At 47.8% G+C, this 17,709-nt stretch overlaps 1 protein-coding gene across 1 annotated transcript; it reads left to right on the forward strand.

Moving 5' to 3' along the window:
* Positions 1-381: 381 nt before the first annotated feature.
* On the forward strand, positions 382-16,740 carry LOC120066962 (golgin subfamily A member 7B-like). The gene is made up of 5 exons (XM_039018300.1): positions 382-393; positions 5,933-6,058; positions 9,826-9,978; positions 15,747-15,848; positions 16,654-16,740. Exons 1-5 carry the CDS (start codon positions 382-384, stop codon positions 16,738-16,740), a joined length of 480 nt encoding a protein of 159 aa, XP_038874228.1.
* The last annotated feature ends 969 nt before the right edge of the window (positions 16,741-17,709 follow it).

Here is a 17,709-nt window from a genome sequence, read left to right on the forward strand (position 1 = left end):
TGCACTTTCATATCTCAGAACTTCTCTTTCTTCTCCAACATTGGTATAATTATAATCTATCCACGTTTTGTAATTACCTATTACCTACCACTCACCCCAGAACATCTGCATCTCTCTCGCTTTCTCTCTCTCTCTCTCTCTCTCTCTCTCTCTCTCTCTCTCTCTCTCTCTCTCTCTCTCTCTCTCTCTCTCTCTCTCTCTCTCTCTCTCTCTCTCTCTCTCTCTCTCTCTCTCTCACACACACACACAGACACACACACACACACGACACACGCTCGAGCCTCCCTAGTGCGTTCCCGCCCTCCCGCGAAGCTCGAGCCGCGCAGTCCCAAGAGCAGACGATTTCAGCACGGGACAGATCCTGCACCGTCTCATGGCAACATGTCGACTGAGGTAAGAATTTCGGCTAATTTAACGTCTTCGTTCTTGTGTAGGATAATAATGAATGGAAATTTATATATTTTTCTAATTGTGAGAGAAACGGAATGGAAGGTTGATTTTGTCTGATTTGGTTCGTCTGATAGCGATATGCAGTTTATCCTTGCTGTGCCTTTGATTCAACCGAGGAGATACGGGCTGTTTGAATGAACAACGAAGTAGCCTACACCTGGTGTATTGTATCATTCGGTGGCGGGAGGGCCGTTTTAACACGGCGGAAAACGGGGATCAAGAGCAAGAAGGCAGCTGGCAGCAAACTGCATAATATTTTACCTATCGGCCAAATATAATGACAGTAGCTCTTTTTCTTTCACCGGTAGACCACCGTATGTTCTGAATGTCAAAGAAAGAGTAACTGTCAATTCCGTTATCCAAGACGCATATCAATGTATGAATCTTGATCAAGGCTACATTTCTTGAACGTATGTCTGTGTCCCTCCATGACTCCAACTTGGTTGGTCGGATGGGTGCACGCACCTAGAGGTCACTCCACCGTATAAATATCAGCACCATGGACAGAGGCAAAGATGTGTTTCTGTGTGTGTGTGTGTGTGTGTGTGTGTGTGTGTGTGTGTGTGTGTGTGTGTGTGTGTGTGTGTGTGTGTGTGTGTGTGTGTGTGTGTGTGTGTGTGTATGTGTGTGTGTGTGTGTGTGTGTGTGTGTGTGTGTGTGTGTGTGTGCGTGCGTGTGTGTGTGGTGTGTGTGGTCACATTTCTCATTATATCATGCATACTCTGGAAATGTTAATACATTGCTATGCAGAGCTGGCTGAGTTCTAAATGAGATTCTGGGTTAGACATTATACATTACATTATACATTACATTTTACATTACATATTAGGCATTTAGCAGACCCTCTTATCCAGAGAGACATACAGTGGTGAGTGCATACATTTTCATACTTTTTTGAAGACGAAGCATACTCACATGAAGGGTAACCTGGCCTAAAACCTAAAGAGTAACCTGGCCTAAAACCTGAAGACTTGTGCAGCCTTGGGTCTTGCTCAGTGGGTGTAAACAATCTTGAAATGTGTAGATAATCTGTGTTCAACACCAGGTTGGTCACACCAGGAATCTGAACAGGATTTCAACACTCATTTCTAAATCATCTGAACAGGATTTCAACACTCATTTCTAAATCATCTGGATTGTAGCTGCCTATATTCCCTAGCCTGGATGTGCTGGGATGCTGTGTCCTCTAACTAACAGCATCAACAACTCACACACAAACACACACCGTTCACAAACAAATTCCTCTAACTAACAGCATGTGTGTGTGTGTGTGTGTGTGTGTGTGTGTGTGTGTGTGTGTGTGTGTGTGTGTGTGTGTGTGTGTGTGTGTGTGTGTGTGTGTGTGTGTGTGTGTGTGTGTGTGTGTGTGTGTGTGTGTGTGTGTGTGTGTGTGTGTGTGCACGCGTGGGTGTGTGAGGCTGTGTGGCTGTGTTATTTTTAGCAGGTTGTAATGCCAGCAGGGATGTGCTCTGACTGTTTACCTGTAGTGGTGTCGCTGTCTGACGTGGTGACTTTCCTGGTTGTCTGATGTCACTGTCTGATGGGGTGACTGTCCTGGTTGTCTGATGTCACTGTCTGATGGGGTGACTGTCTTGGTTGTCTGATGTCACTGTGTGATGGGTGACTGATGTCACTGTGCGATTGGGTGACTGTCCTGGTTGTCTGATGTCACTGTGCGATTGGGTGACTGTCCTGGTTGTCTGATGTCACTGTGTGATGGGGTGACTATCCTGGCTGTCTGATAACTCTGTGTGATGGGGTGACTATCCTGGTTGTCTGATGTCACTGTGTGATGGGGTGACTGTCCTGGTTGTCTGATGTCACTGTCTGATGGGGTGACTGTCCTGGTTGTCTGATGTCATTGTCTGATGGGGTGACTGTCCTGGTTGTCTGATGTCACTCTGTGATGGGTGACTATCCTGGTTGCCTGATGTCACTGTGTGATAGGGGGCTGTCCTGGTTGTCTGATAAGTCTGTGTGATGAATATCCTGGTTGTCTGATATCACTGTCTGATGGGGTGACTGTCCTGGTTGTCTGATGTCACTGTTCGATGGGGTGACTGTCCTGGTTGTCTGATGTCACTGTCTGACGGGGTGACTGTCCTGGTTGTCTGATGTCATTGTCTGATGGGGTGACTGTCCTGGTTGTCTGATGTCACTGTCTGATGGGGTGACTGTCTTGGTTGTCTGATGTCACTGTCTGACGGGGTGACTGTCCTGGTTGTCTGATGTCATTGTCTGATGGGGTGACTGCCCTGGTTGTCTGATGTCACTGTTTGATTGGATTACTTTCCTGGCTGTCTGATGTCAGTGTGTGATGACTGTCCTGGTTGTCTGATGTCACTTTGTGATGGCATATTATATTATCCTTTTAACCACTAATCTGATAAATTGTTTATTAATTAATTAAAATAAAGCAGTTACATGTAGTAGACACTCCTGTCCAAACAGTACAGTGAGTGCATGCATTGACAGACAGACAGACAGACAGACAGACAGACAGACAGACAGACAGACAGACAGACAGACAGACAGACAGACAGACAGACAGACAGACAGACAGACAGACAGACAGACAGACAGACAGACAGACAGACAGACAGACAGACAGACAGACAGACAGACAGACAGACAGTCAGTCAGTCAGTCAGTCAGGCAGAGAGAGAGAGACAGTCAGACAGTCAGGCAGACAGTCAAGCAGACAAAGGCAGTCAGGCAGACAGAGGTAGACAGAACAGGGAGGAAGAAGGGAAGGAAATTGGAGGTGAGGCCAATGAAAGGAAAGAGGGATGAAGGGAGAGAAGGGTGGAGGGAGAGAAGGATGAAAGCAGAGAAGGATGGAGGGAAAGAGGGATGAAGGGAGAGAAGGATCAAAGCAGAGAAGGATGAAGGCAGAGAAGGATGGAAGGAGAGAGGGATGAAGGGAGAGAAGGGTGGAGGGAGAGAGGGATGAAGGGAGAGAAGGGAGGAGGGAGGGAGCGAGCCAGACAGTGAGACAGAAAACAGAAGCCCCGTGTAATGATTTAATAGTCTAATTGTTCTCTCCAATCAGTCCTCTCTAAGGAATAATGGAATTAGTGTGTGTGTGTGTGTGTCTGTGTGTGTGGGGGGGGGGGGGGGGGGGGGGTTGTGTGTGCTTGGAGGGGAGTTTGTGTGTGTGTGTGTGGGGGGGGGGGGAGTTGTAACTAGTCTGTGTTTTGGTTGTTTCCATGTAGCCTGTTTTAAAAAGACAAGCGTTGTGCATGATGTGATGTAACTTCTATTAGACGTGTTTGACTTTAGCTGCTGATTGGCTAAGGAAAAAACCTAAGCCAATGAGATCTTCAGAACTTTATTCTGTATTCGTGATGAATGAATGAATGCTTCTTTTTTTTTATAAACACGGAATGAGTTGTTTTGGAAAGTTTGGAAAGTTTCTGAAAAAGTGTTGTATTAAACAAGATTGGTTACTAGCTAGCTACCTTTTGAGTTTGGATCCCTCAACGCGGTTGGTAATCCGTTGCTGGGACCGCTGTAATCTGTCCAGGGATCCTGCTGACCAAGGGTTTGATGAACTGCTTGGCGTAGCAGCTAGCATAACTGCCACTGTTAGCTGTCTATCAAGCTAGCGGGGTTTCCTTGAGGGCTTGAATGCAGCCCGTGACTCGGTTAGCACGATGACAACCAGATGGCAACCAGCTCAGGTGTACATCCAGAACAAATTCAAGGTGTATATCCAGAACAAATTCAAGGTGTATATCAATAACAAATTCAAAGTGTACATCAAGAACAAATTCAAGGTGTATATCCAGATCAAATTCAAGGTGTATATCCAGAACAAATTCAAGGTGTATATCCAGAACAAATTCAAGGTGTACATCAAGAACAAATTCAAGGTGTACATCAAGAACAAATTCAAGGTGTATATCCAGAACAAATTCAAGGTGTATATCCAGAACAAATTCAAGGTGTATATCCAGATCAAATTCAAGGTGTACATCAAGAACAAATTCAAGGTGTATATCCAGAACAAATTCAAGGTGTACATCAAGAACAAATTCAAGGTGTATATCCAGATCAAATTCAAGGTGTATATCCAGAACAAATTCAAGGTGTATATCCAGATCAAATTCAAAAAAGCGTACAGTATTTTATAGTCATTATTTAATGGACCTCCCTTCCATCTCTTATTGCTGAAATGAACACCAAACCTGGTTTTAAAAAACTGATAAAGCAACACCTCACGGCACAGCGCCTCTCCCCTGTTGTGTGTGTATTGATATGTAGGCTATGGGTGCCTTTTTAAATGGATGTAGTTCTGTCCTCGATCTGTTCTTTTTTTAAATGACCTGTATTATATCATGTTTCATGTTTTGTGTGGACCCCAGGAAGAGTAGCTGCTGCTTTCGCAACAGCTAATGGGGATCTTAATAAAATGCCAAATAAATCAATTGGAATGGTACACAGATTCCTATCATCAAGTATGTGAATATCTTGAACTACAACTGTAGTATGCAGCTTGACAATACCATTTACAGTTTCCATTTTAAGCTTCATAAGATCTTTTGTATTTGATGCAATTCAAATTCCTGTGTCTACCTCTTCATTCACAATGAAAAGAAGAACGCTTTTTGTGGTAAACAAGCAACAGAAGGATGGAGAAGGAAAAAAAATTCTGAGCTGGAGAAAGAAAGACTAATCTCACGGGACTGACTGAGGGCTGTTAGAGCCTCTCTCTCTCTCTCTCTCTCTCTCTCTCTCTCTCTCTCTCTCTCTCTCTCTCTCTCTCTCTCTCTCTCCTCGCATCCTCCTCTTCTCTCTCTTCTCTCTCCTTCTCCTCTCATCCTCATCTCTCTCTCTCCCTCTCATCCCTCTTTTTTTCTCTCTCCCTCTCCTCCTCTCATTCCCCTCTTCTTTTTCTCCTCCTCTCATCCCTCTCTTCTCTCTCTCCCTCTCCTCCTCTCATCCATCTATTCTCTCCCTCTCCTCCTCTATTCTCTTTTCCTCTTGAAATAATGCAGAGATGATAAATTCATGAGTAGTGGCCTGCTTACGGTTGCACAAATGCAGCTTTGAGAGGGACGAAGGGAGAGGCCATGTTAGTCAAAATGATATTTAGAGCCACTGAGGGAGAGAGGGATGGCAGAGAGATTGAGGGAGAGAGGGATGGAGGGAGAGGCGATTGCAGCCACTGAGAGAGACATTAAGGGGACTGTACTGCATTGTCTGGATGTTCTCCTTCTCCCTCTCTCCCTTACCCCTCTTTATCTCACGCTCCCTCTCTGTCTCTCTCTCCCCCTCTCTGTCTCTCTCTGTCTCCCTCTGTCTCTGTCTCTCTCCCCCTCTCTGTCTCTCTCTCCCCCTCTCTGCTTCCCCCTCTCTGTCTCTCTCTCTCCCGCCTCTCTCTCTCTCTCTCTCTCTCTCTCTCGATCCCCCTTTCTCCCTCCCCCTTTCTGTATCTCTCTCTCCCATCTCTCCCCTCTCTCTGTCTCTCTCTCCATAGTTCCATAACCTACAGGAGTTGAGACACAGTGTGTCTGTAGCCACCAAGGTGTTCATCCAGAGAGACTACAGCCAAGGGACTACCTGTCGCTTCCAGACTAAGTTCCCCTCTGAGCTGGACAGCAGGGTGAGCACACACATGAACTAACTCATGCACACACACACACACACACGCACACACACACACACATACACATACACACACGCGCGCGCGCGCGCACACACGCGCACACACACACACACACACAGGAATAGTGATTGGAAAAGGGAGAGAGAGAGAGCGAGAGAGAGAGGACATAGTGAGGTGGGGTATAGGGGAGGGGGGTAGGGGACATAGGGCGGTGGGGTACAGGGGAGGGAGGAGAGGGTGAGGACATAGGGAGGTGGGGTATAGGGGAGGGTGGAGGGGACATAGGGAGGTGAGTTATAGGGGAGGGGGAAAGGACATAGGGAGGTGGGGTATAGGGGGGGGGGGAGGACATAGGAAGGGGGGTATAGGGGAGGGGGGGAAAGGACATAGGGAGGTGGGGTATAGGGGAGGGGGGGAAAGGACATAGGGAGGTGGGGTATAGGGGAGGGGGGGAAAGGACATAGGGAGGTGAGTTATAGGGGAGGGGGAAAGGACATAGGGGGGTGGGGTATAGGGGAGGGGGGGAAAGGACATAGGGAGGTGGGGTATAGGGGAGGGGGGGAAAGGACATAGGGAGGTGGGGTATAGGGGAGGGGGGGAAAGGACATAGGGAGGTGGGGTATAGGGGAGGGGGGGAAGGACATAGGGAGGTGAGGTATAGGGGAGGGGGGGAAAGGACATAGGGAGGTGGGGTATAGGGGAGGGGGGGGAAAGGACATAGGGAGGTGGGGTATAGGGGAGGGGGGGGAAAGACATAGGGGGGTGGGGTATAGGGGAGGGGGGGAAAGGACATAGGGAGGTGGGGTATAGGGGAGGGGGGGAAAGGACATAGGGAGGTGGGGTATAGGGGAGGGGGGGAAAGGACATAGGGGGGTGGGGTATAGGGGAGGGGGGGGAAAGGACATAGGGAGGTGGGGTATAGGGGAGGGGGGAAAGACATAGGGGGGTGGGGTATAGGGGAGGGGGGGAAAGGACATAGGGAGGTGGGGTATAGGGGAGGGGGGGGAAAGGACATAGGGAGGTGGGGTATAGGGGAGGAGGGGAAAGGACATAGGGAGGTGGGGTATAGGGGAGGGGGGGAAAGACATAGGGAGGTGGGGTATAGGGGAGGGGGGGAAAGACATAGGGAGGTGGGGTATAGGGGAGGGGGGAAAGGACATAGGGAGGTGGGGTATAGGGGAGGGGGGGAAAGACATAGGGAGGTGGGGTATAGGGGAGGGGGGAAAGGACATAGGGAGGTGGGGTATAGGGGAGGGGGGGGAAAGGACATAGGGAGGTGGGGTATAGGGGAGGGGGGGAAAGACATAGGGGGGTGGGGTATAGGGGAGGGGGGGAAAGGACATAGGGAGGTGGGGTATAGGGGAGGGGGGGGGGAAGGACATAGGGATGGTGGGGTATAGGGGAGGGGGGGAAAGGACATAGGGAGGTGGGGTATAGGGGAGGGGGGGAAAGGACATAGGGAGGTGGGGTATAGGGGAGGGGGGGAAAGGACATAGGGAGGTGGGGTATTAGGAGGTTGGAGGACGTAAGGAGGTGGGTAAAAAGGGAACGGGGGGAAAGGACATAGGGAGGTGTGGTATTAGGAGGTTGGAGGACATAGGGAGGTGAGGTATAGAGGTGGGGGGAAAGGACATAAGGAGGGGGGGATTAGGAGATTGGAGGACAAAATGAGATGGGTAATAGGGGACAGGGGGGAAAGGACATAGGGAGGTGGGGTATAGGGGAGGAGGGAGAGGGTGAGGACATAGGGAGGTGGGGTATAGGGGAGGAGGGAGAGGGTGAGGACATAGGGAGGTGGGGTATAGGGGAGGAGGGAGAGGGTGAGGACATAGGGAGGTGGGGTATAGGGGAGGAGGGAGAAGGTGAGGACATAGGGAGGTGGGGTAAATGGGAGGGGGTAGGGGACATAGGGAGGTGGGTTATAGGGGAGGGGGAAAGGACATAGGGAGGTGGGGTATAGGGGAGGGGGGAGAGGGTGAGGACATAGGGAGGTGGGGTAAAGGGGAGAGGGTAGGGGACATAGGGCGGTGGGTACAGGGGAGGGAGGAGAGGGTGAGGACATAAGGAGGTGGGTAATAGGGGAGGGGGGGAAAGGACATAGGGAGGTGGGGTGTTAGGAGGTTGGAGGACATAAGGAGGTGGGGTAATAGGGAGGGGGGGGAAGGACATATGGAGGTGGGGTATAGTGGAGGAGGGAGGGGGGAGGGAGGAGAGGACATAGGGAGGTGGGATATAGGGGAGAGGACATAGGGAGGTGGGGTATAAGGGAGGAGGAGGGGACATAGGGAGGTGGGGTATAGGGGAGGGGGGAGGGGACATAGGGAGGTGGGGTATAGGGGACAGGGGGAAAGGACTTAGGGAGGTGGCGTATAGGGGAGGGGGGAGGGGACATAGGGAGGTGGGGTATAGGGGAGGGGACATAGGGAGGTGGGGTATAGGGGAGGGGGAGGGGACATAGGGAGGTGGGGTATAGGGGAGGGGGAGGGGACATAGGGAGGTGGGGTATAGGGGAGGGGGGGACATAGGGAGGTGGGGTATAGGGGAGGAGGGAGGGGGAGGGAGGAGAGGACATAGGGAGGTGGGGTATAGGGGAGGAGGGAGGGGCGAGGGGGGAGAGGACATAGGGAGGTGAGGTATAGAGGATGGAGGAGAGGACATAGGGAGGTGGGGTATAGGGGAGGGAGGGGGAGGGGGGAGAGGACATAGGGAGGTGGGGTATAGGGGGAGTACGGGGGATATCATGTCACGTACAGAGACAGAGTGAGGGAAGCAGGTAGAGAGGCAAGTCTAAAGAGAGAGGGGGAGTGAAGAGAGGAAGAGGTGGTGAGTGAGAAGATGGATAGAGAGGGGGAGAGGAGGAGAAGGATTGTTTCAGGAACAGATAGCTTTGGGAGTGAGCTTACATGCAGTTCTGTCAGTTCTCTCAGTAAAACAGACACCTCCAGACTATTTCTTCTCCACATGTCTAATTCCGAGTTCACAAGTGTAACTAATGTACAGAATCATAGCAGTGTTTTTAAACCAGTGACAGTACAACTCTCGTCACACTTTATTTGGATAGTCCGGATTGTCCATCTGCTTTACAGATGGTCATACTATCAATAAGCAACTGCTTGCTAAGGTTAGGGTTAAGGTTGGGTTTAGAGTAAGGGTTAGGATAAGGGCTAAGGTTAGGGTTAGTATAAGGGTTAGAGTAAGGGTTAGGATAAGGGTTAGGATAAAGGTTAAGGTTGGGTTAGTAGATAGTTAGTTGAAATGTTACTGATAGTCTGTAGATAGTCTGTATAGCATCTACAGATGGACTATCCAGATGAGGTGTGAACTGTCAGACAGGATGGTATATTTGACGCTGTAAGTTGTTGGTTTCCTGATGTTGTGTGTCTTATTGCTTTGTCACATCACACGTGTAGTGTTGGAGCCTTTCAAGGTTGTTTAGGCCATTCTTCAATGCTACAAGTGACTCATGGGTTTCTAAATCGGTAGCACAAACATTTATTTTGGGAGAACAGAATGTGCCTGGTGGGGGGGTGGTGTGTGTGTGTGTGTGTGTGTGTGTGTGTGTGTGTGTGTGTGTGTGTGTGTGTGTGTGTGTGTGTGTGTGTGTGTGTGTGTGTGTGTGTGTGTGTGTGTGTGTGTGTGTGTGTGTGTGTGTGTGGATGTTATATGTGTGTGTGTGTGGATGTTATATGTGTGTGTGTGTGTGTGCCTTCGTCCTTGTGTATTTGTCCTTGCATATGAGCCTGCGTGTGTTCATGTGCGTGTAGATTGAGCGGACCCTGTTGGAAGACACAGTGAAGACGTTGAACAGCTACTATGCAGAGACAGAGAAGATGGGAGGCCAGTCCTACCTGGAGGGATGTCTGGCCTGCGCTACAGCCTACCTCATCTTCCTCTGTATGGAGACACGTTATGAGAAGGTACTGAACACACACACATACAGACGTGTGCAAGAATGCATGCACACACACACACACACACACACACAGACACATATACGCACACAATTTAAGGGCACATACACACACACACATGTGCACGCACGTTGCGCGCACACACACACACACACACACACACACACACACACACACACACACACACACACACACACACACACACACACACACACACACACACACAGACACACTTCGCTCTCCACTTTCATTCCATCCAACGAATGTCAATCCATGCGGTCTTTACTCCTTTCTTCTGAGAGAGCAAAGAAAGAGAGAAAAGTAGAAGAGGGGAGAAAAATAAAATGAGAGGAACATCTGTTCTCAGGTCAGTGCTAATGACAGCTTAGCGATTGATATCCCGTCATGCCAGGGCAAATGCTAGCATTAGTGTAGCGTAGCTTATCCAGCTGCTGTGATTGATGTTACGTTAGCGTAGAGTCTTTGCGTAGCATATTATTGTTAACATGCTACGCTAACGTAACATGGACGGCTGGATAAGCTACGCTAATGCTAGTGATTGCTTACTCAGCGCTAGCCGTCCATGCTCCTGTGGATAGCTACAATGCTGATGTGCCATGCCTCTGCTGACCTCAAACTAACCATGTCTCTCAGTTTGATCATGCTCTATGTGGCTTTATATACACGCTGAGACCAGGGGGATTAGATCAGTGAGGTGCACACAAACACACACATCCACACACCCACACACCCACCCACACATCCACACACACACACACACACACACACACACACACACACACACACACACACACACACACACACACACACACACACACACACACACACACACACACCCACACACACTCACACACACACACACACACAAACACACACACCCACACATCCCCACACACACAGCCACACACACACACACACACACACACACACACACACACACACACACACACACACACACACACACACACACACACACACACACACACACACACCACACAGACACACACACACACCCCCACCACACACACACACACACACACACACACACACACACACACACACACACACACACACACACACACACACACACACACACACACACACACACACACACACACACACACACACACACACACACACACACTGGTTTGATACACTGATACCAGTTTGGAAACTGGCTATTTGATGCAGGGAAAAAAACTCAACTGGGTTGATAGTGTAATGTTTCAGTAGAAAACTGTCTTAGTCAGGTTTTTCAGTAGTTGTTCTGAAATGCTCTGTGTAATCAGTGTGCTTTGATGACAGAGATGTTAATCTAGATCTTGGGTACTCCTAGGAATCTGTCCACTCATACATGCTCACTGGTGTGTGTCCACTTATCAGCTGGGCACACACACACACACACACACAGCCACACACAGCCACACACACACACACACACACACACACACACACACACACACACACACACACACACACACACACACACACAGCCACACACACACACACACACACACACACACACACACACACACACACACACACACACAGCCACACACACACACACAGACACACACACACAGCCACACACACACACACACACACACACACACACACACACACACACACACACACACACACACACACACACACACACACACACACACACACACACACACACACACACACACACACACAGGCTCAGTCAGACTTTATCTCAGGGCCTTTGGCTGAGCATGTGTGTGGGTGTGTTTCCATGCTAGTGTGGTGTGTGTATATGTGTGTGTGTGTGTTTTCCATCTAAGTGACTGTCAGGCATAAACACAGCTGATAAAGGTATTAATCACCTGGCCTTTATCTTGATGCGGCTACGGTCACACACACACACACACACACACACACACACACACACACACACACACACACACACACACACACACACACACACACACACACACACACACACACACACACACAGATTAATCTTCCCCTCAGCTGTGTGTGTCCCTGTCATTAGGTCAGACGGAACAAGATGTTAAGAGAACAAAAACTCCCAGCCTGCCCCTCTTCTCTGATAACATTCATCTCCATGTTTTTGTTACGTTCTCATAAACATTCTTTCACTGAGACAATACTGAAGTTCAGACTGCAAATCGAGACACAGAATTAATCTCTATTAAAGGTTTAGTTTGTTTTTGTAAGCATTTTTGTGATCAAGACCCATGCAAAAGTACTGGAAGTGAGTCAAGACACACTACATTCATTGCCATTCAGTGGCCTCTCTGCTCGGCTCTCCTAATATCTTTGTCAGATAAGATATGTGCAACATGGAGATCTAGAGATCATATGTGAAGAAAGCTGTTTATTTATACTAGGTTTAATAAAATCTCAGTAAATGACAGATGACGGATGACAGAGATATGCTATACCCACCCAGGAAGACTAGTGTGTGTATTTCTATGTGTGTGTGTCTGTGTGTGTTTGTGTGTGTGTACATTTGTGTGTGTGTTTGTGTGTGCACACATACATGCCAAAGTTATTATAGTTTTGTGTTTTTGTATAATTTTTTATTTTTGTTTATTTGTATTTGACATTGTTTAGTTTCAGTTAGTTTTCAGATTCATTTTACTAGTTTCAATTTAGTTTAAGTATTATGAAAACATCTCTATTTCATTTTGATATTATTTAATTTCAGTTTTAGTTTTATTGTTAGGGACAGAAAGAAGCCTATGCGTGGGAGGCTAGGAGACATGTTGGTGTTTTTGGGATGTCACCTCTTGCCACCGAGGGGCAGTAATGGAGGACATTACTGCCCCACAGGTGATGGGTCAATTCATAGGTTAGGTTTAAAGGTAGACTCAGATGACGTAGATTCACGAAGTAAACAGTAGTAGTGGATCAATTTCCGCAACAACCAGGACCGTTAAAGCGCAAGCCTAAACTTCTCCACTGTTTTGGTCCAGTAGCTACCATGCTGTAGCAGCGTGAAGCGCACCTGTGTACATGCGCAGATCATTGGTCACCACCTTTCAAAGTGTGTTCCATTTTAGGGATACAAATTGTCCAACTTGCACCTACACCTAAAATGTTTTGACTGCAGTTGACTGCAAGTTTCTGCAGTTGCTCCTCACCGATGTCATACGTGAGGAAGACATTTAAACGTGTTAACCGTCGCAAGGCTGCCGGCCCAGACGGCATCCCTAGCCGCGGCCTCAGAGCATGCACAGACCAGTTGGCTGGTGTGTTTACGTACATATTCAATCTCCCAGTCTGCTGTCCCCACTTGCTTCAAGATGTCCACCATTGTTCCTCTACCGAAGAAAGAAAAGGTAACTGAATTAAATGACTATCGCCCCTTGGCACTCACTGCTGTCATCATGAAGTGCTTTGAGAGGCTAGTTAAGGATCATATCACCTCTACTTTACCCGACACCCTAGACCCACTTCAATTTGCTTACCGGCCCAATAGTCCACTGACGATGCAATCACCATCGCACTGCACACTGCCCTATCACATCTGGACAAGAAGAATACCTATGTGAGAATGTTTGACTACAGCTCAGCCTTCAACACCATACTACCCTTCAAGCTCATCATCAAGCTCGGGGCACTGGGTCTGAACCCCGCCCTGTGCAACTGGGTCCTGGACTTCCTGACGGGCAGACCTCAGGTGGTGAAGGTAGGAAACAACACCTACACTTCACTGATCCTCAACACAGGGGGCCCCACAAGGGTGCGTGCTCAGCCCCCTCCAGTACTCCCTGTTCACCCATGACTGTGTGGCCACGCAAGCCTAAATCATCAAGTTTGCAGACTACACAACAGTATAAAGGCCTGATTACCAACAATGATGAGACAGACTACAAGGAGGAGGAGGTGAGGGCCCTGGCGGAATGGTGCCAGGAAAATAACCTCTCCCTCAACGTCAACAAAATGGAGGAGCTGATCGTGGACTTCAGGAAACAGCAGAGGGAGCACGCCCCTATCCATATTGACAGGACCGCAGTGGAGAAGGTGAAAAGCTTCAAGTTCCTTGGCGTACACATCACTAACAATCTGAAATGGTCCACCCCACAGACAGTCAGGTGGAAAACCTCAGGAGGCTGAAGAAATTCGGCTTGGCTCCTAAGACCCTCACAAACTTTCACAGATGCACAATTGGGAGCATCCTGTCAGGCTGTATCACCGCCTGGTACAGCAACTGCACCGCCCGCAACCGCAGGGCTCTCTAGAGGGTGGTGCGGTCTGCACAACGCATCACAGGGGGCGCACTGCCTGCCCTCCAAGATACCTACACCACCCGATGTCAAAGGAAGGCCAAAAAGATCATCAAGGACAACAACCACCCGAGCCACTGCCTGTTCACCCTGTTATCATCCAGAAGGCGAGGTCAGTACGCTGGGACCGAGAGACTGAAAAACAGCTTCTATCTTAAGGCCATCAGTTAAATAGCCATCACTCGACGGCTTCCACCCGGTTACTCAACCCTGCACCTTAGAGGCTGCTGCCGTATATACATAGACATGGAATCACTGGCCACTTTAATGATGGAACACTAGTCATTGTAATAATGTTTACATACTGCTTTAATCATTTCATATGTATATACTGCTTTCTATTCAACTGTATTTTAGTCAATGCCACTCCGACATTGCTCGCCCTAATATTTATTAATTTCATTATTTTACTTTTATATTTGTGTGTATTGTTGTGAGTTAGATACTACTGCACACTGTTGGAGTTAGGAACACAAGCATTTCGCCCGCAATAACATCTGCTAAATATGTGTATGTGACCTTTAACGTTTGATTGATTTGATTGCCATTGCCTGCATTGTGGGAGGTGCTATTGTCAACCAATTATTATGGTGATTTTGTTTGACCATACGCGAACATGACCAAGACGAGACTGAAACAAGAACCAATTTGCCGTGATTTGCGTGTACAGTGGAGATATACAAATAAATGTATATATCCACTGTACGTAAGAGCGAGGGGGGGGCTAACGTAAGAGTGAGGGGTAAGGATTCTTTAGCATTTCGCCTATTTAATTTTTCAATCATAGCAACATCATCTCTATCTCTCCTTCTTTTTTCTCTCCTCTCTCTCTCTCTCTCTCTCTCTCTGTCTTTCTCCCTCTCATCTCTCCTCCCTCCTCCTCCCTCCCTCCTTCCCTCTCTCTCTCTCTCTCTCTCTCTCTCTGTCTTTCTCCCTCTCATCTCTCCTCCCTCCTCCTCCCTCCTTCCCTCTCTCTCTCTCTCTCTCTCTCTCTCTCTCTCTCTCTGTCTTTCTCCCTCTCATCTCTCCTCCCTCCTCCTCCCTCCTTCCCTCTCTCTCTCTCTCTCTCTCTCTCTCTCTGTCTTTCTCCCTCTCATCTCTCCTCCCTCCTCCTCCCTCCTTCCCTCTCTCTCTCTCTCTCTCTCTCTCTGTCTTTCTCCCTCTCATCTCTCCTCCCTCCTCCTCCCTCCTTCCCTCTCTCTCTCTCCTCTCTCTCTCTCTCTCTCTGTCTTTCTCCCTCTCATCTCTCCTCCCTCCTCATCCCTCCTTCCCTCTCTCTCTCTCCCTCTCTCTGTCTTTCTCCCTCTCCTCTCTCCTCCCTCCTCCCCCTCCTCCCTCTCTCTCTCTCTCTCTCTCTCTCTGTCTTTCTCCCTCTCCTCTCTCCTCCCTCCTCCCCCTCCTCCCTCTCTCTCTCTCTCTCTCTCTCTCTGTCTTTCTACCTCTCATATCTCCCTCCACCTCCTCTCTCTCTGTCAGATGTTGAAGAAGATCTCAGGGTACATCCAGGAGCAGAATGAGAAGATCTACGCTCCCAGAGGTCTATTACTGACCGACCCTATAGAGAGAGGCATGAGAGTTGTATCCTTTTGAGCAATAAATTGGTATATTGTTACACAGCTGGTCTTATTTCTAATCTCAGAACCATGATAGAACTTTAATAGGAAGTGAGGGGTTGGTTTATAGGGTCAGGGTTTAGGGGTCCGGCTTTATAGGTCAGGGGTCAGGGTTAGATGTTTATGAAGACATAGGTTGCCACAAAGTTGACTGCTGGTGAGTAAGTGACAACACAAAGCCTCAAAAAGTAAATGTTTTGAGGGTTAGAGGGCTATATTAGTGTGGTTGTAGCTCACAAATGTTTTTTTTTTTTTTTTTTGAAGACTTAGTTTCTTCCTAATTCCCCCCCCCCCCCCCACCCTCTCCTCTGTCACTCCCCCTGGAGCTGCTCCCTCCTCTGTCACTCCCCCCCAGCCCTACTCTACAGGGAAAGGCAGGGATAAAGATAATGGGTATTATTCCCTATTCCCAATATAGTGCACTACTTTTGGCCAGGTCCCATGGGGCTATATAGTGAATAGGTGCCATTTGGTACACAGTGATGTGTCCAGCGGATCATCACACTGGCCTGGCTGGATTGTCCCTCCCTCTCTCTCCTGAGATAATGAGAAACACAGAGGGATAACAGAAGGCCAAGCTATTACCTACACAATAATCCCTTTTTTACACAGTGCTAAGTATTGTGTATGTGTGTGTGTCTGTGTGTATGTGCATTTTTGCGTGTCTGTACCAATTAAACACCATCTGACACATAGTACCCAGTGTCCCACACCATCGCTCTCTCTCTCTCTCTCTCTCTCGTCTATACTCCTTAATTCCTGTCCTTCAGATCGAGGTGAGTGTGTTTGAGGACCGCGGTTCGAGCGGCTCTAGCCACAGCAGCAGTGTGTCGTCTGGGGGCAGCAGCCAGCGGTGACTGGAGGATCAGCACCAGGGATATGGGTACCACCACAGAAGCAGTGGATCTTTCACCAACATCCGCATGCTGAAACAAGAGAGCACCCGCTTCTGACTATAGATGTATATCAATGTAATCTATATACTGTCTCTAGTTCTGAGTATAGATGCATATCTAATCAATATACGGTCTCTAGTTCTGACTATAGATGTATATCTAATCAATATACTGTCTCTAGTTCTGAGTATAGATGCATATCTAATCAATATACTGTCTCTAGTTCTGACTATAGATGTATATCAATGTAATCTATATACTATATCTAGTTCTGAGTATAGATGCATATCTAATCAATATACTGTCTCTAGTTCTGACTAGATGTATATCAATGTAATCTATATACTATCTCTAGTTCTGAGTATAGATGCATATCTAATCAATATACTGTCTCTAGTTCTGACTAGATGTATATCAATGTAATCTATATACTATCTCTAGTTCTGAGTATAGATGCATATCTAATCAATATACTATCTCTAGTTCTGAGTATAGATGCATATCTAATCAATATACTGTCTCTAGTTCTGAGTATATATGCATATCTAATCAATATACTGTCTCTAGTTCTGAGTATAGATGCATATCTAATCAATATACTGTCTCTAGTTCTGAGTATAGATGCATATCTAATCAATATACTGTCTCTAGTTCTGAGTATAGATGCATATCTAATCAATATACTGTCTCTAGTTCTGAGTATAGATGCATATCTAATCAATATACTGTCTCTAGTTCTGAGTATAGATGCATATCTAATCAATATACTATCTCTAGTTCTGAGTATAGATGCATATGTCATACAGGAAGTAAATATTGATTGTATATACTATCTGTAGCTGTGTGCCAGGGAGACTAAAGCGAGGCGGCAGGATGAGGCTACTGAAGAACAGGAGCAGACATTGAAACACACATCTTTGAGTATCTGAT

The sequence above is a fragment of the Salvelinus namaycush genome, chromosome 22, assembly GCF_016432855.1.
Source record: "Salvelinus namaycush isolate Seneca chromosome 22, SaNama_1.0, whole genome shotgun sequence".
NCBI lineage: Eukaryota > Metazoa > Chordata > Actinopteri > Salmoniformes > Salmonidae > Salvelinus > Salvelinus namaycush.